We start from the raw sequence: 21744 nt of genomic DNA on the forward strand, positions 1-21744 counted from the left end.
TTTCACATTGGACTTTTAAGAAACTGAAGTCTGAGACTTTTCCTACTGATTTTGAACAGAGTAAGTTTCTGTGTCAAAACAACAACAACCTAAATCATAAAATAGAGAGGACCAAATGGCAAGCCATGATGATGTGACTAACATCATGTTTAAACTCCACAGACTGAGACATCATGATTCTTAAATGAAGTACAACAGTGGAGCATGAGAACATGATTCCTGCTGGGTGCTTCACTGCACTGCACTTAAATTAGACAAAGTGACAGTAGAGTCATCTGACTAAAATGTGACTGCATGAATTTACATGAAATTGGGATCAGTGTGCTCAGTAAGCGCACACACACCCGTCAGTGTGAGGAGGGGCGGGGTTTGCAGAGTATAAACACAGAGAGCCCGTCTGACTCCTCTCCATCCATCACTGTCCATCCCCGGACCTGAACACACACCTATACATGTGAAGGCTCTGCAGAGGAAACATTACACTTGTTTATTATTAATAGTGATCATTATTAGCAGCCATGGCTATCGATAAAGCCAAAGTGGCTATTGGATGTGTAGTGGCAGGGGCTGTGACGGTGCTGTCTGGAGTTATCCTGCTGTGTGTGGGACCCGCCATCATGAACGACCAAATCACAAAGGTAAGAAACCACGTGATTCAAAGAGTTTCTTTATGTTTGATCGATAAGGCAGTGTTAAAGTTCGGTTTTTGTTGCGCAAAAAGAACTGATTTTACACTGAACAGTTTCCATGAACATTCAAACAGACTCATATTTGCCTGTTTATCAGTCTGCGCGCATCTCATAATTTGAATAAACCTTTGTGCGTGCTGCAGTTTCCCTGTCTCCCAGAGTCATGTATTCCCTGCAGACATGGCGCTGACTGCTGCTGCACCTTTGACAGATATTATGGGGCCTTTAATGTCAGACTGTGCCTCTGATTTACACACACAGTGTATAAAATCTATGCAGGTGGCACAGCTGGTGGGTTTCAGGCACAGACCAAATGCAACTCGGAGTTCACTGCAAACTTTGATCTAGCTTATGAAGCTGGAACAGTGACGGTAAGTTTTAGCATTAGAAATAAAATTTGGCTTTGAAGGAAAGACTGGCGCTGAAAGAAGGTGTACTGAAATAAAATACAGGTGTTTATTTTTTTTTAATTAATTTTTAATGTTTCTTTTGCATTCTGATTTTTTTTTCAATAAGGCCTATAGTCCGATTTAAAAACAACAACAAAAAATACATGTCACCCCTGACGAACTAACTGGAGGTCTCGAGGAGATGTATTCTCTCTGTATGCAGATTATATGTAAATTAAACTGGCCTTGCTCCTCCCCTTAGACGCCTCCTATCCCTGCAAAAACGGCGACAGTATGTCAAATAAAAAAATAAAAAATAAAATTAAAATAAATTAAATAAAGTGTGGAAAAATGTACTCTGAGAAAATAATGACATGAAGAAAACATGAAAAAAAACTAAAAAAAAATCCAAACAAAGTAAAATAATTTTTATGCCTCTGTTTTATTTTTCAGTGTAACTGTTTTTCACTGCCAATCATTCATTTCAATGCCAAATTTTATTTTCAGTATGAAAACCTACTGTCTTCGGAAGCATATTGCATTCACTTGACACACAAAAAAAATCTGTTTTATTGAGTATTTTTTTCTGTTTTTCTGTGTAATTTTTTTATTTTTCTGTTTTTCTGTGTAATTTTTTTATTGTTCTGTTTTTGGAGTATTTTTTTATTTTTCTGTGTCTCTGAGTATTTTTTTTATTTTTCTGTTTTTCTGTGTAATTTTTTTATTGTTCTGTTTTTGGAGGTTTTTTTTATTGTTCTGTTTTTCCTGGTAATTTTGTTTCTGTTTTTCATGGTTTTTCTTTTTTTTCGGGGTAATTTTCTCTGTTTTTCTGAGTATTTTTTTCTGAGTTAAGAGAGCAATAAAACAACAGATGCTTTCATTCCTTTCTTGAGAGCTCGATATGATGGAAGCAAACATGATTGTTTAGTTTAATCCAGTTTTACTTTGTTTTGGGTTTGAGACACTGGGAGATACTCTTGTCTTTAAGTCATATAGATGGTGTTATCATTAGTTTGTCGACTTTACGCAGGCACCGGTCACTTGCAGGTGCCAGGTGGGAGCTTCTCGCGAGATATCTCATATCTAGTATCTCGTCTCCTCATTCAGGAAAAAAAATTACCACGAAAAACAGAAAAAAATTACCACGAAAAACAGGGAAAAAATTATACCAAAAAACAGAAAAATAAATGAATTACAGAAAAAAATTCTCAGAAAAACAGGGCTTTTTTTATTTGTCAAGTGAATGCAATACGCTTCCGTAACTGTCAGTGTTCGGCTACATCAGTGTGCAGATCATATGTAACCTATACGCTGTCCTTGCCCCTCCCCTCAAGCACCTCCTTTCCATGTGAAAGTCAGAGGATATCCTTCTGTTCATCAGCGCAATCAAAAGGAGTAAAACTTGGCAACACTTAAAAACAAAGGCAATTTATTCAGATTTATAGTCATCTATTTTGAAATTTTAAACAAAATAAGGCTACTGTGACTTCAGACTCAATGCTCTCAGTATTTTCCTGCAATAACTGTTATAATTTACAGTCTTGTGCTGAAAGACTTCAAATTGGAACCATTCACAGGCTGTTTTATGTCCAAAAAACCTTCCACTCCACTACATTTTTGAGGGAAATATTATTATTTCTTTCTCCACTATATTTCTTTGACAGCTAAAGTGTATTGGCAGATAAAGATTTTATATTATAAACACGTGCTTGTGGAATAAAACACAGTGTTAAACATTAAACCAGTGATTCACACCCCATTGGCCTGTGATCCGTTACATCACAACAGTGTCTGGTTTGGGTCCTTTGCCCTGTTTCAGATGTCTAGAGAGACGTTTTGTTTGTCCTTTTAATGATATTTGCTAGAATAAGTCTGTGGCTGAACGAAAGCAACCAATCAGAGCAGAGCGGTCTCTAACACAGCTGTCAATCATTGCTTGTGAACTGCAGTCAAACTAAGTAATCAGATCAAGTATGCATTCACACCTACGGGTAATTTAGAGTCACTAAGTGATCTAACCTGCATGTCTCTGGACTCTATACATTATGTTATAGTCCACATATAAGCTTTCTACTGAAATTAATATATTCAGATGTAACCCTTTGGTAATCATCAACATGTTGATTAGTTACTGTTATTTGATTACATTTGTTTGTCAGTAACTCTAACTGATTACAGTTACATTTATTTTGTAATTTTATTTACACAACTCCATTACATGTAACTAGTTACTCTCCAACACTGTATATGAAGTAGTGCACACTAGCTCCACCTGGAGCAGCTACATCAGCAACATGCTGCACTAACACTGACGCTTTAGATTAACACAGAATAGAATAGAAAGCCTTTATTGTCACTGTACAAAGACTAAACAACGAGATTAGGAGTGCAACACCTGATCAAGTGCATAGTCATTAAAGGGATAGTGCACCCAAAAATGAAAATTCAGCCATTATCTACTCACCTATATGCCAATGGAGGCTCAGGTGAAGTTTTAGAGTCCTCACAACACTTGCGGAGATCCAAGGGGAGAGGGGGTAGCAACACAACTCCACCTAATGGAGGCTGACGGTGCCCCAGATTCAAACGTCCAAAAACACATAATTGAAACAATAGAATATCTCCATACTGCTTGTCCGTAGTGATCCAAGGCTCAATCCCAATTCCACCCCTTAGCCCTACCCCTTAGTTTTGCGCGTTCACGTGAGGGGAAGGGGTATCCAAATTCTCCTGTGGATCGAGAGCGAGTGCCAAGGGCTAGGGCCAAATAGCCCTTAAAACGAAGATTTTCCCGGACCACACTAGCAACAAAGGGGTACATGGAATTTTCCCACAGTTAAGTGCGAACACTGGCAAAATGGCGCAACGAGCAGCCAAAGCGAGCTATAAATGTATACACGAATGTTTACACATGTTTAGGTAAGCTCGTTAGCTAACGTTAGCGTTGATTAGCTCGGTTAACGTTAAATACAACAAAACATCTATTTACAGCCAATCCATACATACCAAAAACTGGTCCATCAGCACTTGTATGTTGAAGATATCTTCTCCTCCTTTGATTTCTGTGACTTGTGGACAGCCGCAGAAATAACACTAAAACCCAAGCAATGGACATTACAACGTTTGCAGACGGCATTTTGAATGTTTGTGATAAACACTTGTCGCCTCTGCTGACGTAGCAGCCAGCTAGCGATAGCGTTTGATGACGTAGCGGTAATCGAGTGCTGTCCCATTTCTTAGGGGAATATCTTCACCCCTAGCCCTTGGCACTCCATTTTGAGGGGCAAGGGCTAGACGAAGGGGTAGGGGTAAAAATGAGAATTAGGATTGAGCCAATGTGTCCTGAAGCCCCGACATAAAAAGTTGTTTGGAAAAACGTCATTTGAACTCTGTTTTTAGCCTCGTTGTAATCTGTAGCTCTAATTGCCTCTCTGTGCACTGTGCTGACATGTGTTCACGTGCTTTCGCTGGTCTCTGTTTTTCCAAACAACTTTTTATGTCGGGGCTTCAGGACACTTGGATCAATACAGACGAGCAGTATGGAAATATTTTGTGGTTTCAATTACGTGTTTTTGGATGTTTGAATCTGGGGCGCCGTCAGCCTCCATTAGGTGGAGTTGTGTTGCTACCTCCTCTCCCCTTGGATCTCCGCAAGGGATGTGAGGACTCTAAAACTTCACCTGAGCCTCCATTGGCATATGGGTGAGTAGATAATGGCTGAATTTTCATTTTTGGGTGCACTATCCCTTTAAAACAAACAAGTAAGAAAAACAGACAACATAATTGTTCATAAAACAGGAAGTAAACAGTGTATAAAAAAGGCTGTATCAAGATGAATAGCAGGTTGCAATAGAGCAGTGGTTCCCAAATGGTGCAGCCACAAGGTCCAGATTTCTGCTTCGTCATTAGCTTTTGGTCCCACAGTTTCACATTCAGTGTCATACTTGCATTTGGTCATGTCGTTGAGCTGGATTGCTGGTCAGTCACTCAGTCTACAGCAGAAAACGCCACTTCAAAATAAAAGCTCTGTGCTGGAACTGTGCTACCTACTTTTGGATAGTCTGGGGCCGTTAGTGGCTGTTTTGGTAAGGAAACGGAACCAGGGCGAGTGAGACAGGATCCAGAATTCAATGGATGCGCCTTTCCGTAAAAATAAAAGCACCAAGCTAATAAAAATGCGGTGAAACTTTTAATTTAAAGAATATAATTTACAAGAAAAGCCCCAAGCCATTAAGTTAATCGATTTTCTTGCACCCCTCATCACCCCAAATTGATGGTGCGCCAGAATTTAAAGTTTTACTATGGTGAACACTTTTAGTTTGGTGAATTTGGTGAATACCGCATCCACTCCCTAGACCGGAACCAGAATCCAGACAAATTCAGAGTGACTAGACACCAGGCTCTTCGCTTTAAGAGCCTGGTGACGCGAGGCTAACTTTTGGACTACGACCCACCAGTTGGGAACCACTGCACCAATTAGTAGTGGATTGCACTTGAAGAGCAAGATTATTTTATATTTGATGTATTTGATGGCACACGGGTAAAAACTGTAGTATATTTAGGGTGTAACAGAATCAGATATCAGTCACAGGAGACAGTATATTATGTTCATATTTCTGTTACTTGTGTTTCAGTAGGATTTAACGCATGTTTTTATACTTGTAACTTTTTATTTTTCAGGATTGTGTCGCTGCTTTCACTTATATAAACAGCCTTCTTTCACCTCTGTGATATAATGGGGTAAAGTCTGTGTGTTAAAGTGTGTAATGACCTGGAACTACACCTCCCAGAATGCTCGGCTCGCGGCGGGGGGCGTGACCAACAGACTATAAATACAGCGACAATAGGAGCAGGTCAACTACATCGATCAGAGAGATTAAAAAGCCGGCTGGAGCGGAGGCTGACATTTATAAACGACACAGCTGAGTGTTTAATGTTCACACGCTGCTGTACTCATTCACAGTTTGCTTACTTTGTGTAGCCGTTTGGCAGTTTGGCTCGTCAACAACGTAAACAAGCTCCAAACACTTGGCTGTCAGCTATCAATAACCAGCCATGGCTATCGATAAATCCAAAGTGGCTATCGGGTTCATAGTGGCGGGGGTCCTCACGGTGTTCTTTGGGACGCTGCTGACTTTTGTGGGACCCATAATCATCGATGATCAGATAGTGAAGGTAAGCAGCGAGCTGACACAGATGTTTGTCTTGTGTTTTAATTTGCTGAGTCAAGTTTATTTTAATCACAGCCGAAAGTCTCAAAGGGCTTCACACTGCCACGTGAGGACAACACGACATGATAAAAGGCGCGCGCACGCAAACAAACCTATAATAAGCAATAATGTCAATGGACTTCTGTTGCTGTCAATTAAAGATGTAGAATTAAAAGGGGTTTGTTGCATTCACAGAGCAGTATGTGCAGTGAAATGTAATGATGGAGTGCTCCCATAAGGCTGTGCTAAAGTAAAGCATGAATATGTGTGTATGTATCAGAGCTGGAATATAATTTCTTATACCCACATACTGCTTTGCCCCACTTGTACTTTGAGTACTTCCATTTTATGCACACTAATACTTCACTTTATCCCAGAGAAAAATATATCTTTTATTCCAATACATTTATTTGACACTTGTACGTATTTTAAAAAAAATATAAAATGTTTGATTTGCTTCTTTAATATGATGCAGAACTATAATATATCCAGTAGTATAGGCTGCAAAGTGTCTAAAATTGGCTCCAAACTGACCAACTACAACATTAAAATGATCTTAAAAACAGAAAAAAAATAGATAAAATAAAATGAAAAATATGATTAATAATAATCAAAACTAAATATCTAAAATAAATGTATATAAAACATCTTTATACAATTTTATAATGCAATATGTATACATGTTTTTTTATACATTTTTTTCTGCAAATACTTATGTACTTTTTCTCGAGTAGCATTTTGAATTCAGGACTTTATAGACCACTTTACTTATTTTATGTAATTATATACTGCTTTGTATTTTTTCCACTAAAGATTCCTGCTTAAAATATGTCTACTATAACCTACCCAGTAGTATAGGCTACAAAGTATATAAAAGTTGGCTCCAAACTGACTAACTTCAACATTAAAATGCTCCTAAAAACAGAAAAAAAAGAAAAACAATAAATAAAATTAGATAAAAAAATAAATTAAATAACATAATAAATAAAACAATAAAATATAATAATACAAAACGAAAATTATAAATATATAAAAACATATAAATATAGAAAATATACAAAAAATGTATAATGCAATATGTTTACCTGGTTTTTTAATACATTTCTTCTCTTTAAAACAGAAAAAAATATGATTTTATTTTATTTTCATAATGAGTACCTTTGCTTTTACTTCAAGTACATTTTAACTGGAAATACTTTAGTAGTTTTTCCTCAAGTCACATTTTAAAATCAGGACTTTAGACCATGGTATACTGTACAATATCTGTACTTCTATCTGTCAGTAATGTGAAATCAGACATCCAGTCTGTCTCTTTATTATATTCTGCTTCCTTATTATATTGCTTTGTGTCTTTATACTGTTTGCTTATTATATGGCTCTTTGTTTTTGTATAGGTAACTTATTTTATGTACTAAAGTATTGCGTTGTATTTTTTTTCTACTAAAGCTTCTTGTTTGCACTCTGTCCCTCTGCTGCTGTAATGTTGCACATTTCCCCACTGTGGAACCAATTAAGGATTATCTTATCTTATCTTATCTTATCTTCTATTTTAAGTTAAGCAGAGAATCTCAGTACTTCTTCCACCTCTGATATGCATGCATGCAGTATATGTGGGGCGTGTCATATACTTGTTGTGTATCCTAACGTCAGATATTCCTGCTTTCACTCAGCTTAATATATTTTAGTTACGCTGTAGCTTTTAACTAGTTTTTAGATTTTTTAAAAGGGCAGAAATAACACTGCTGTTATGGCCCAACAAAATTTTCATACATTAAAATCTTGAGTAGCATCACTCAATTGAAAAAGGATTACTTTAATGGCGTGTATTCATATTGAAATGTTTAATATTATGTCACATTAACACCTTTTACAGAGGCAATTTGTGACTAGCTTGTAAAAAAAGAGCTACTTTTGTACTCAAGTACTTGAGTAACTAAGTCAGCCTGCTATCTATAGTTATATAGATTTGCTGCTTTTCTCTGTTTTATATAATTTAATATTTGATATTTTCAAGTTTTAGACTGTTGGTTAGACAATAAAAGTGGAGCTGCATGTAGGACGATAATGGTATTCATCTTATCTTACCGCAGTGAAAAGGCAATGTATCCCTGTGAAGGGATGTAGTGGTGTACTGTGAAACTGGGGTGTAAAAATTGACATTGATCATACCATGTACATTTGCTTATCCCCAGTGTTTTTGGTTGGTTAACTTACGTCATTTCTTCCTCTGCCACCTTATGTTTGACACACCGCTGCTCTGTCACTGGAGCAGCGCTAGTCTCCGTTTTTTGGCGCAGCTGCCTTCAGTGTTCATAGGGTACTACTAGTGAGTAGGTCCCCAATACTTGTTACTAACATCATGTAACATCACGTGACATACATCATTAGCGTAGTGTGCTACACATACGTTACATACTAAAAAAAACTCGACTGACTTTAGGTTTCACATGAGACACAAACAGCGGTCTCCTGAGTGAAAGTCCTAGGTTTGGTTGACCCACCTCCCCTCCTGCCCATCCTATGTGAACCCTCTAGCTGTTTATACTACGGAAGATGCACTGAACATCAAAAAATACCAACTCCAGATGCGTGTCATACCCCTGCTAAGGGGTGCCTTGGTGCGTCAGTATCTGACGCTGACAGGCTACTGACAAAGCGTCTCAATTTGACGAGTTGGGATTGAGACCAGGTTGAATTAAACCACGTGAAGGGAGATTAACTCGAATATTAAAGCAAAGGTCATGGACACAGTGTTTGTAATAAATCTCAAGGACTTGTCTGGCATGATCATGTAATCCAGGTGTGCATGTTAACTACAGTACAGAATATATGTGACATTGTTTGGGACAGGATAAGATAAACTTGACTAATCCCCAAAGGGGAAACTGGTTTCCCAACTGGGACAAACAATGTACACAATACGTGATCTACACAATAGGTAACACCAGGCGGAGTCACTGAAGGTCTCTAAGTGGGGAAACACCTGAAATGATGTTTAAAAAATCATGTTAATGTCAGTCTGCTCAGGTGGATAAGTCATTCAAAAACAATTAATCATTTCATTTTTTTAACCAAAGGCACCAAACACCTGCTGGTTCTTAAATGTGAAGATTTCATGCTTTTCTTTGACATGCATGATAGTAAACTTAATTTAATTGTGGGCTGTGGACCGCTGGTGGTAGAGCTGTCAGTTGTGGTCCAGTCCAAAGACATGCAGGTTAACTGGTGACTCTAAATTGCCCATAAGTGTGAATGGTTGTCTGTCTCCATGCGTCAGTCCTGTGATAGTTTGGGGACCTGTCCAGGGTGTACCCCTCCCCTCGCCCCATGTCAGCTGGGATAGACTCCAGCAATAAGTAAAGTAATAAAAAAAGTACCCCAGGAATGAGTCCTAAAACCTGAAAATGAGCTAGCATTTTACCACTCCTGGTTTTCTCATCTCAAAGTCGATGGGTTTTTGATTAGATCCCTGAAATAAGGTCTAAGATTAACATGCTCATGAGACTTTCACGTTTTGTTCTATGACATAAAATACACCCAGTAAATACCCCACTCGTGAACTTTGAAGCTTTTTATGTGTCTTACAAAAGGCAGTTGCCAAGAAGTTGCTAAATAAGACTACAGAATGTCATCATGCCAAACACAGCTTTACAGTCTTGTTATGGAGGTGATGTTGAAGTCAGGCGACCGTGGTGTAGTTTGTTTATAGCCTAGCGTTAGCTTTTTACTTCTGGCGATTGCATTGAGGTCTTAATAATTATAAAAGTTGTGTTCATTTGTGAAGATTATCTTGCTGGACAAAACGTGTAAGTATCATTAAGGTTTGTTTGCCACAGAGCTTATTTTCGGCAATAATCCAAAATCCAATGGAAAAATCCCATAGGCTTGTTGCCGAGGAAACTAGTGTGATGCTAACGTCTGCAACGGCATACAGAAAAACCTCATCAATGGAAATATCTGCACGGGAAAGTCCCACCAGTAAAAAGTCAACATGTACAGTATGCAAGGCTTTAGTTTCGATAATTTGTTAATTTCATATTTTCTTTGGTATTTTTTGTTATGTACAGATATGCAATGTTGATTGCAGTGTAATAAGTATATTGATGTTATCCAATGTCTGGTCTCTGACCATGTGACGAGACGATATGGGCATGATAGCGTGCTCTGGGGGCCCGTTGTAACTACCTTACACCACTGACCTGAACCATGCCATACAACATATAGTGCTATCATTTAACATCCATATAGGGTTGGTAGGAGAGAGTTGTTAAGAAATATTCAATGCAGTGGTATTGGATTGGTACTCAGTGTCAGCTGAAATGCAAGTTCGGGTATCGGGAAGGGATAAATGGTATTGGAACATCTTGAGTTGTTGGGACAGAACAATCAATTTGAAGACGAAGATTTAAATTTTTCTATATCTTCTGGCATTTTGTGAGAAAACGTACCCATAAAACAACAAATGCCACATCAACCGATAATGAAAATAATATATTTCCTTTTCCCCTCTCTGTCTCATGTCAGAACACAGTGATTGACCCGAAGAACAAGATGTCCTACACCATGTGGAAGGACGTCCCTGTGCCATTCTACATGTCTGTCTATTTCTTCAACGTCCTCAACCCTAAAGAGATACTGAAGGGAGAGAAGCCCATGGTGGAACAGAAAGGACCCTACGTGTACAGGTACACACTCTAAATCAACATGTTATTCCCCCCTGAGAGCACATGCTGACCCATAATCCATGCGTACATGTCTGCTGGCTTGCATTTGCCCATCAGGACACCTTGACCTGCAACATGTTGCAAGATTCAGTCCCAGGTCACTGTCTCTGCTTTGGTGACATAATTTGTCGAATAGGACTAATTGTCTTCAATTTTTAAATTATCTTGATGTAATCTGAGGCTATCTGTCTCCAGTTTTGTTGCATAATATAAAATTGCTGCCAGACAGACTGACACTACTGATTTAATAACGTGCAGCTGTGTCTTTACATCCAACTGGCTCACTTTTGGGAACACTATGTACACTACATACAAGATGTAGGTCATTCTGCAAGTGTGTGTAATTGAACTTTTCCAGCAAAATGGAGGGATGCAGTCCAAACACTGTTATGTAACTATTCCATGTGTACAACTTCAGGGGGAGTGCAGGGGGTTGAACCTAAAAAGGACATGCCAGCATGCATGCATTGACCTAGTTTTTGGTGTAATAACAGAGTGATGTAAAGAAGTCCTAGCAGGGGCACAGCGATTTCATAATGCCAGTGATTCTTGCTTACTTGTCACTTTCTGCACCCATGCTCACCTCTGAGTAATTTAGAGCTGAGATTATTTCCTGTGATCAAAGGAACAAAGCCGCAAATAAGTGTGTTGTTTATGGCTCCTGTCTGTGGCTCTCAGCTCTGAGTCTAGCGGTTCATGCTGGAGATGTAAACCTTTAAAAACACCTCACAACAGCAGGAAATAGTACAGTTGTTGGGGACTATTTTCAGCAGCGTACTAATCCACATTGTTTCTGGGATTAAGTCAAAATCAAGTACAGTTTTTGGACAACAGTGGTGCTCTATGGCGCAGAGGAAGACAATACACACAAAGCGCTTGTTAGTGGTTACATTCACAGTTGTTTTTGCCGTCTAATTGACAATTACAGATAAGTAGAATATCTTATCTTTTAGAAAATTGGTAAATCAGAAAAAATGTTAAGAGTTCAGAGGTCAAATAAATGTCTTCACATTTTGTGTTCAGAACACTTATCTAATCTTTTAAGGTCAGTGGTGTCTTTCGTAATGTGTGCTGTAATAGCCTCTTAATAAGGTCAGAGACGTCCGTCATGTTTATGTGATGAAGACTCTTTTTGAAATTTATTGTTTTTCATTCAAACCTTTATTTAAGACTCAGGAAATTAATTAAGGGAGACCCTCATTTTCAATGATGCAGAGTTTGAACAAAGACATTTTAAACAATCAGTAAGCAAACAAACAACCATCATAAGATCTTAAGATATAAAAATTTAAATAAGAACCAAATAAAATTTATATCGTCACTGTGCTGAGGCTTAAAACCACTGGTGGGTGAAGTGAATAACATTGATCATCTTAGAATGTAATGTTCTGTTGGGTAACCTTGGGTCCTGGCATTCATGCGGATAGTACTTGATGTGCACCACGCACCCCAACACAGTTGCAGACCAAGTAAACCCCCTCATGGCAACGGGACAGGTCGATAGCCGTGGCTCCCCCAGCAGGACAATGCACCATGCCACACCACAAGAACTGCTCAGGAATGACCCCAGGAATGGGACAAAGAGCTCAAGGTGTTGACTTGGCCTCCAAATACCCCAGATCCCATTCTGATTGAACATCTGAGGGATGTGCTGGTACCCCACAGGTACCCTTGATCCATGGTGGGTCCTTCTTGGACCGGACTTGGCTCTGAGTAGTCATGGCATGGACACAGGACCTCTGGAGGGTGTCCCTTGGTGTCTGGCTGCAGGGTGTTACTTTCAGATCTTTTGAGTCCCGTGGGTTGTGAGGTGGGGTACCAGCACATCTTACAGATGTTTGATCAGATCGGGATCCAAGGAATTTGGAGGCCAGGTTGACGCCTTGAGCTTTTGGTCTCGTTCCTCGGACCATTCCTAAGCCGTTTTTGTGGTGTGGCATGGCGTATTGTTCTGTTGGCGTGGTAGTACCTGCACTGGTGTTTAAGTGGGTGGAGCGTGTCAGGTGGCATCCACACGAATTCCAGGACCCAAGGTTTTCCAACAGAATGTTGCAATGTAACAAGAAGATCAATGTTTGTCACTTCACCTGTCGGTGGTTTTCATGTTTTGGATAATCGGTGTATAGTATAAAAGTCCAAATGCCAGTCTGCTGACTCAGAGCGGCTGACACACCGAGGAAGGAGTTGTACAATTTGATGGCCACAGGCAGGAATGACTTCCTGTGACGCTCTGTGGTGCATCTTGGGGGAATGAGTCTATCACTGAATGTGCTCCTGTGTCCGACCAGCACATCGTAGAGTAGGTGGGAGACATTATCCAAGGTGACGCGTATCTTAGACAGCATCCTCCTCTCTGACACTGCCACCAGAGAGTTCAGCTCCACCCCCCATGACGTTACTGACCTTGCGAATCAGTTTATAGAGTCTGTTGGCGTCTGCTACCCCTCAACCTGCCGCCCCAGCACACAACAGCAAACAGGATAGCGCTGGCCACCGCAGACTCGTAAAAAATCCTCAGCATTGTCCGGCAGATGTTAAAGGACCTCAGCCTCCTGAGAAAATGGAGGGGGCTCTTGTTTATTGCCTGTATGCACTCCCAGGTACCTGTAGTCCTCCACAATGACCACACTGACCCCATGGATGGAAACAGGGGTCACTGGTGCCTTTGCCCTCCTCAGATCCACCACCAGCTCCTTTGTCTTGAATATTCCATGTATAAGGAGCACTGTAAGAGAATGACAGTCTCCCTAGCTCAGTTCTGATAAAGGGAGTATGAAGCAACAACCTATTCTGTGACTGAGTACCAAGATTACGTGAGGTCAGAGTCAAAAGGGATGAAATAAAGGGTGGTAAAGCTGCATGTGTATCCTGATTCTCAGATCAATGCAATGAGGTGCAATGAAAGGAGTGTTTCCCCCAGTGCTATATCGAAATCTCCCTGTTTGCAATAACCTGCTATCTCTACTTTGGAACCAAAGACCTATGAGAACGGTCTAGCACCAGGGCATTAGTTATTTCATCGCCCAGCGCCTCATTAAAGAACGAAGCCATCGTTGCCACAGGTTTGCCATTTTCCTCGCCCTCAGGGATCCTGATAATCCTCAAATTCTGACGGCGGCTTCTGTTCTCTGAGTCGTCATTCCGGTCTTTCAGTTTATCGACTGCCTGCTTGATGTCTGAAACGGCGCTCTGCATCTCACTGATGTTGGAAACATGGCGATTGAGTGTGCTCTCCATCTCCCGTATAGTGGTAGACGTTTCAGTCTGCGTTGAGCGGAAAGACGCCACCTCGGCTGTAAACTCCGTTCTTAGAGCAGCGATGTCAGCCTTGGTGTCCTCGCGGAGAGCCTCCAGATCATGTTTGATTTCAGCATGGAAAGTAGCCATCTCTTGTTTGATTGCGTTGCCCAGTAGTTGATGAGAGGTGGCCATCTCTGCCTTAATTAGTTGAAGAAGATCGTGTCCTCTGTTTGCTCTGTAGGTGATGGAGGGTCCGCGTCCGGGTGGTGGAGGCTAGCGCTAGCATTAGCCATTAGCGTCTGCTTGAACGCAGGGCTCGTTAAACTTTGCTCCACGACTTCAGCTGACTTCTTCTGTGTCCTACTTGCCATGACACACCCTAATATGCCAAATGATACGGAGCAAGTTGAACCTGCGACTACTCCATGTCTGACTTGCTATCCCTACTTTGAGGAGCTAGTTATCTTTCTGCTGAAAAACACTGTGGCTTGTTTTTGTTTTTTAAACCAATCACAGTCGTCTTGGGAGGCACAAAGCCCAGGATTCAGCGACAATACTTTTGCATAATAGTGTCCAGGGTTAACAGGTTTCAGTGGAACCTTTGCACGTGGGGAAGCAAACACTGTCATTAAAATGGCCCTGTTAAAGAAAATGCCCCAAAAAACATTAACAGTCATATGTTGCCGGTCAAGTTTTTAAAGCCTTACATGGTATGGCACCCAAATACATCACTGAGCTCCTCTGCACCCTCTCCAACACTAGATCTCTCAGATCGTCAAACCAATTGCTCCTGGCAGTCCCGCGATCCAGACTAAGGGGGAAGGGCGATCGTGCGTTCGGAGGAGTCGCCCCAAAGCTTTGGAACAGCTTACCCTTTCAATTAAGTGCTCCCCCTCTGTAGACATGTCAAGGCTGAAGACCCACATGTTGTCTAAGGCCTTTGTTTGTCCTTAAGGTTTCTGTTCTATCTTTTATATTTTATTTTTATTTCCTAAAACAGACACGACTGGTTGCTCTGTTTATACCATCGTGGATCAAAATCTTGTGTCGGTTGCTTGTGGAGAACGGGAAACAACAGGATCAACATGAAGGCGTTGCAGGTGCTCCAAAAATATAGAAAACAAGGAAGGAAATATTAAAAAGCCTCTATTGTAGTGGCTAAATCGTAAAATCATTTTAAGGAAATATAAGAGGAGGAAGGAAATATTAAAAAATGATATTAAAAAGCCTTTACTGTGGTGGCTAAATCCTCACAATGATTTAATGATTTAGCCACCACAGTAAAGGCTTTTTAATATTTCCTTCCTCGTTTTCTATATTTTTCGGAGCGTCTGGATCGCCTTCCTGCCGATGGTTTGATAATTGGTGCCATTGAGGTGACACCACAGATGATTTACTGGCTGTACGTGCCTCCAGCAGGACACTATTGCAACGATATCACAGATGCTCGTGTGAAGTGTAACAGATCCTTACATTAGGGTAGACAGTGTCACTGCTGCATGCCGCTGCCAGGGTAAAAAGATGTGGCAAGTCAACTCTGATCGGCTGGCTCAGGAAATGGATCAGCATCAGGGGCGTGAGAGTCCTGTGAGACGGAGTCTGGGCTTTGCTGAGGTGTGTTGCAGATCTTCACAACAATTAACAACAGCTTCACTTGTCTGACGGGAATCAAGAATAGTTTGATCAAAGAATTGATTCAGCAAGTACGGTAACTTCTACGGACACATTTTGATCAGTGCTGAAGAAGTTCTGAAGTTCTGATGCACAGCTCTTCTGAGAATTTATCATTCACTGTGTGTGTGGGATGGTTTATTCCTTCTCCTTTTATCTATCTTATCTCTCTTCCTCTTTATCATTTCATCACATTAGTAGTATTCTGTGTACCTTGGGCCAAAGGGCATTGGCTTGGGTTCAGAAGTGTGGGGACACACAGTGAATTCAACAAACTAACAAACAATTATAGCTGCTGCGCAGTGGTGGGTCGGGTCCGGGCATTTTTAGGCAATTCTGAGCAACAAGCAGAAGAACTGGAAGACATTTAGGAATTTAGCAACACAATCTGCCTTTTGCATCAGCTGAGGCTTGAACTCACAACCTCTGAGACTAAGAATCAATTTCTATCTCACTGAGCTAATTAGTCAGTGACAATTCATGTGTAGCTTCACAAATTGACTAAGCCAGACGTGCAGGTTTAGCAGCCATCCGTGCATGGAAAAGCAGATTTCAAACCACTGTAAAAAATTCAGTTATCGAAACAAAAATCTGAAAATACACATATTGCATCTAGACAGCATGGAGATGTTGGTAATTTGTTTGTAACAATGATTGATTTGCTCCATAAGTGAAAAACTGATGTTTAAAATTGCCATTTTTACATTGACTCCAATTGTTCACATTAGAGCAAAATTCAAAATGCTGTCAAAAATTCAGTTTTTGAGATAAAATTCTGAAATTTGCCACACATCATCTACCATGACTCTAGAATTTTGTCTTTTTTTCATGAACACTGAAGATTTATTTAGCAAGAATTTGCATGTATATGTTTACAGTACCGTTTACAGTCAAACATTTTGATGCACTGTAGGCTCAATTTTTGATAAATCAAAAATCTGAGAAACGTAGTTTTTGTAGGACAGTCTGAAGATGCTCTGTAGCAAGTTTGGTGTCAATTGAGCAAAAATTGTGGGAGGAGATAGGTTTAAGAAGTTTTACAGTTTTTGGACTTCATAATTTTTAACAGGTTTAAATGTACAAAAGTTTCTTCAGTATTGGGGCTACAGTTTGAAGAAAGTTGTGAAGTTGTAGCACGTATGGTTGATTTGGGGGTCGTCCGACATCCCACTGATTTGACCATATTGAACCCATTGTTCCGAAGTCCGTTCCGAAATCATCATGATGCCCTGTGGTTAAGGTCTGGTTAGGTTTAGGCACAAAAACCACTTGGTTAGGGTCAGGAAAAGGTCATGGTGTTGGTTAAAATGAAAAAGAAAGTGGCAAACACATAAGCCGTGAGCCTGCTTCGCCTCAAGCCTTTCCCAGCTGACCCAGAGCCGGTCGCGGCGCACCATCAAGGTAGAAATACACCTGCCGTGAGCCGTTCAGCACCGCGGAGAGCTCCCCACACAACCCAGACCCCAGAGTTAATAACAGGAGGTTATGGTGTTTCATTCTCTCCTCTCTATGACACTTGTATCTCGACCAGTAGCCTACTTTTGTTGCGTTGCTGAATCTCTATGGTACACAAATACAGTATAGCCTAGTATAATCACATATCGGAACAACGGGACTAATGAGAGGTCGGAACAATGAGAGGTCGGAACAATGCTACAGCACCGTTGATTTGTTATGAATTTTCAAAGTTTTGAACTTTAGACGCTTGCTGTAGCGCCACCATCAGGACTATTGGCTTGAGTTTACAGCTGAGGATATCTGGCATGAGACTGGACCTTTGTGCAAAGTTTGGTGAGTTTTCACCCATGGGAAGTATGATTTCCTCAGAAGAAGAAAGAAGAAGAAGAAGAATACCTAGCTTAGCTGCCCGGACCCTAATAATGCTTTCCACAATGAAGTTATAAATACAAAAAATGAAATGGTAAAACAGTAAAGAGCAATGTTTTATAAACATTGTATTGGTAATAACCCATCCCCCAAGATCATCCTTAGTTTCCTTTACACACATTTACTTATTTCACAGGTTCTGAGCTTTATAGCCGGCATATTATGTTTGACTGGTGTTCAGTTTCTAGCGTCTTTTCAATAAACTATTTGGCAAGGCAGCTCTATTTTTAAGCCACATTTCAAACACATGAGCAATTCAAAGTGCTTTACACAAACAACAGAAAGCAATGGAAAGACTTTTAAAATCAGTAAGCAATAAAAAGAAAAGAAAATAAATTAAGAGAGAGTCAGATTGGATTCGTGTTAAAACAGCTGAACCAATTTTATATATTTTGTTGACTTGTGTACCTACATTATCCCAAACATTACAGCACAATGTTCAAACCTTTCAGTGGCGTCATATCCTCTTTGCGCATGCGTTAGGGTTGTGGTTGTTTATCAGAAGCTGTCATAAATTGACATTTTATCCAGTTTTAAGCTACATTTCTGCGATACACTTCTTAGATCTTTATTGTTTTTATCTTTGTATTTTAATCGGATAAAGGATTTTAAGTAATTGGACATGGGACCTTAAGTTTTCCCCTTAAGTATGACACTTAAGGCTTAACTTCTGCTTAGCTAAACTACCTACACAGTTGCTCAGAATCCCTTAAAAGGTTTCTTTAGTTAAGGCAAAACATTAACTTGCTTACTGCCTTGAAAGAGATTTTACAGTGATAAAAGTTTCCATGGAGATTGTTTGTGTGCTTGGACTCACTCTTGTGACGCCTGTTATTGTCTCACAAAGTTGGCTTATAGTTAGAAAGTGGAAAAAATGGCAGAAGCAAATAAGACAAGAAAACCATACTGGTCAGAGGAGGAAAAGATTATACTTCTGGAGGAATACAGTCATAGAAAGCACAAACTACTAAAGTAAATTTGATCCCCAAATACCAGAATGATTGTAATGAAAATGAATTCAGTCAAATCTTAAGTGTAAAATCAAAAGTGTATCCATCAGGATTTTCCTGGCCACAGAACATTAAACTTGGGATGTGTTAGTGTTTTCCATTTATCACCTTAAACTTGGTCATGTTGCAGTCAGAGGTACCTTAAGTTTTGTTCATACCTTGCTTTGGTTGCTAAGGTCTTTTGTGCAACAGTCCTGGGAATCCTTAAGTGTAACATTAGGACAAGGAAAAAAAACATAAATACTCAAGTAAAGATTTTAAGGACACCATAAAGAGAAGACTTAAGGGTGTTTTGTGCAACCAATTTTATTTCGAGGAAACTTTAATTAGGACTTTAAGGAAATTCTTAACTTAAGGTGTTTTGTGCAACCAGCCACTGGATCTTAAGTTATCAGAGAAAAAAGCTAAGCAAACGTGAGCAGTAACTGGGCTCCAGCTCCTGCTGTGCTGAACAGCATTGGAAAAACACTGATTTTTAAAGTTGAAGTGTTTTATTCAGTGTTTTTACTGGTTTAAATCACTTTGTCTGTTTGTTTTGGAAATAAAGAGACCTCTGTAGATAATTCAGCTCCCAGTAAAAACCTTCTGAATGTCTGGATCTTAAGTTATCAGAGAAAAAAGATGAGGACATATTAACAGGGGCCGGGCTAGCAGCCCCTCCGTGATGAGCTGAACAGCTTTGGAAAAACACTAATTGTTAACGTGACACTGCTTTATTTAGTGTTTTTATTGGTTTTAATCACCAGGTCTGATTGTTTTGGCGAGGAGGAGGCCTCTGTGGACAATTCAGCTCCTAATCAAAAACTCCTGAACAATGAACACTGAATCCTAACGAGGAGAACCTGACGCAATGACGGCATTGCTCCCTCTTTTGTTATTGTTTTGCGATCGAAGGTTATACTGAGGGCCGCTCAGATGAGTGTATCAATATTTTTATTGACTCAGATCTTCTTTTATCTGGACGTCGGTGGCTGGACAGCAAGAAGACAATGATCAGAGACCCTTTAGTATGAAAATCTAGCCACTTGAAACTGAAGAGTGAGGGGACTAAAGATTTAATTTTGAATATTTTCTATTCCTTTCCAGAAAACGCATTCAGAAAGACAACATCACGTTTCATTCCAACGGCACAGTGTCCTACAGGGAGTACAGAAGATACTTCTTCGAGCCGACCATGTCTTCAGGGAACGAGTCCGATGTTGTCACGATTCCAAACATGCTGGTGCTGGTAAGACATTATTTTACCTGCATCTCAACACACACACACACACACACACACACACACACACACACACATTCTCCGGTTAATTCACTCACTATATTTTCTTTGCTCCAATCCCTTTTTTAGGGTGCAGCAGTGATGATGGAAAACATGCCCTTTGCAGTGCGTTTAATGATCAGTGCAACATTCAAGACTTTCAAAGAGGGGCCCTTCCTGACCAAGACAGTAGGGGAGCTGATGTGGGGTTACGACAGTGGTCTGGTTGATTTCCTCAATAAATACCTGCCCGGCATGCTGCCCTCATCGGGGAAGTTTGGCCTGTTTGCTGAGGTGAGTGTTTCAAATGTTTGTAAACTCCAGCTTTATGGCCCCAGTGTCTAAGAGACTAAAAAAAAAATATGTGAAGACCGATGAGAACAGCAGTGTTTGAAGGATGTAGTGTACTCACACTGAAAAAAATACAACAAATTAAAGTATTTAAAATGCGGACGTGCATGCTAGAATCACCTAGTTTTGAGTGAATGTTCATTTTATTTGTGATATTTTAAAATAAATCACACTATACACAAACTATGTCATCAGGCATCAATCAAGATGCAGCATCAGTGTTCAGGGCTGGGTGTTGGCACTTGATACCATCAAAGTATCAACTGAAATAACACACAGTAGTAGGGCTGCTCGATAATAGCAAAAATCATAATCATGATTATTTTGGTTGACATTGAGATCACGATTATTGGACATAACTATCCACTGACATTGGAAACATTATGCATTTATTAAACTAAAAAAGTTGTCTTAAACAGTGGGTTTTCTTGAACTTTAATTCAACTGAAAAACAAATTCAAAAAATTGTGTGAATAATTACAGTATAATAAATGAATTACAATCATTGGAAGCCAAAATTGTTAATGAAAATAAAGTTTGATTAATTACCTAACCCTCGCAAGTAGTATGGAAACTTCTCCAGTTGAACGGTACCTGCAATTGATTCTTTTTGTTCTGTAGTGTAATGTAACTGTTTAGTCTTATGCTTTAGTATCAGTTGACCTTTAAAAATACATGTCCAGGCAGTATACTCTACTTGATCATAACCAGTCACACCATGGTTTATTGTTTCATGTATCCACACGATGTGCACACACACACACACACACACACACACACACTCATTGGTGTATTGTATTGGATGTAGGATCTCATAGGATCTGATGTGCATGTATGACACCATTATGTTCGGGCTTATGTGGGAAGGATTAAAGAGAAGAGCATAAGAGAGAGCACACAGACAGCAAAACTTCAGTCCTGCTCCGGCGCTTGACTCATTGAGTTGTATGTGTTGTTGCCTGTGAACACATTAAACTCAGTTGCACTCGATTCTACGTGTCTCCGGTGATTCCTTGATTGCTGAGTATTTGGTTTTAAAGATACTTATTTTGGACAAGAGCAAAAGTAGTCTAAAAGTTGAAGACGAGGTCGGGACCCACCAGGCCCAATTCGGGGCCCCGAATTCTGCTTCATCAGTTCCCAGAACTAGAAAAGAAAAGACAATTTGAATGGTGTTGACTGCAGCCAATCACAGCAAGCATTTTTCTACTTAATGCAGCTTGTGATTGGCCCATTATCACAGCAGCTAGAACCCATACAGTCTGTGGTGTGATGTACAGCGCCTTGCAAAAGTATTCACCCCCGTTTGCTTTTT

At 39.9% G+C, this 21744-nt stretch overlaps 1 protein-coding gene across 4 annotated transcripts in view; it reads left to right on the forward strand.

Moving 5' to 3' along the window:
- The first annotated feature begins 410 nt into the window (after positions 1-410).
- scarb1 (scavenger receptor class B, member 1) overlaps positions 411-21744 on the forward strand; it is a 58588-nt gene continuing 37254 nt past the window's right edge. For 3 of the 4 annotated variants that reach the window (XM_033646890.2, XM_033646893.2, XM_033646892.2), the window contains exons 1-4: positions 5886-6253; positions 10813-10973; positions 19907-20048; positions 20169-20372. In XM_033646890.2, the coding sequence (XP_033502781.1) occupies positions 6134-6253; positions 10813-10973; positions 19907-20048; positions 20169-20372 (627 nt within the window). In that variant the 5' untranslated portion in view covers positions 5886-6133. Of the gene's footprint in view, positions 639-5885; positions 6254-10812; positions 10974-19906; positions 20049-20168; positions 20373-21744 lie in introns of those variants that run through there. The other variant, XM_033646891.2, reaches the window with a different exon arrangement.

Source organism: Epinephelus lanceolatus, chromosome 19, assembly GCF_041903045.1.
Source record: "Epinephelus lanceolatus isolate andai-2023 chromosome 19, ASM4190304v1, whole genome shotgun sequence".
NCBI lineage: Eukaryota > Metazoa > Chordata > Actinopteri > Perciformes > Serranidae > Epinephelus > Epinephelus lanceolatus.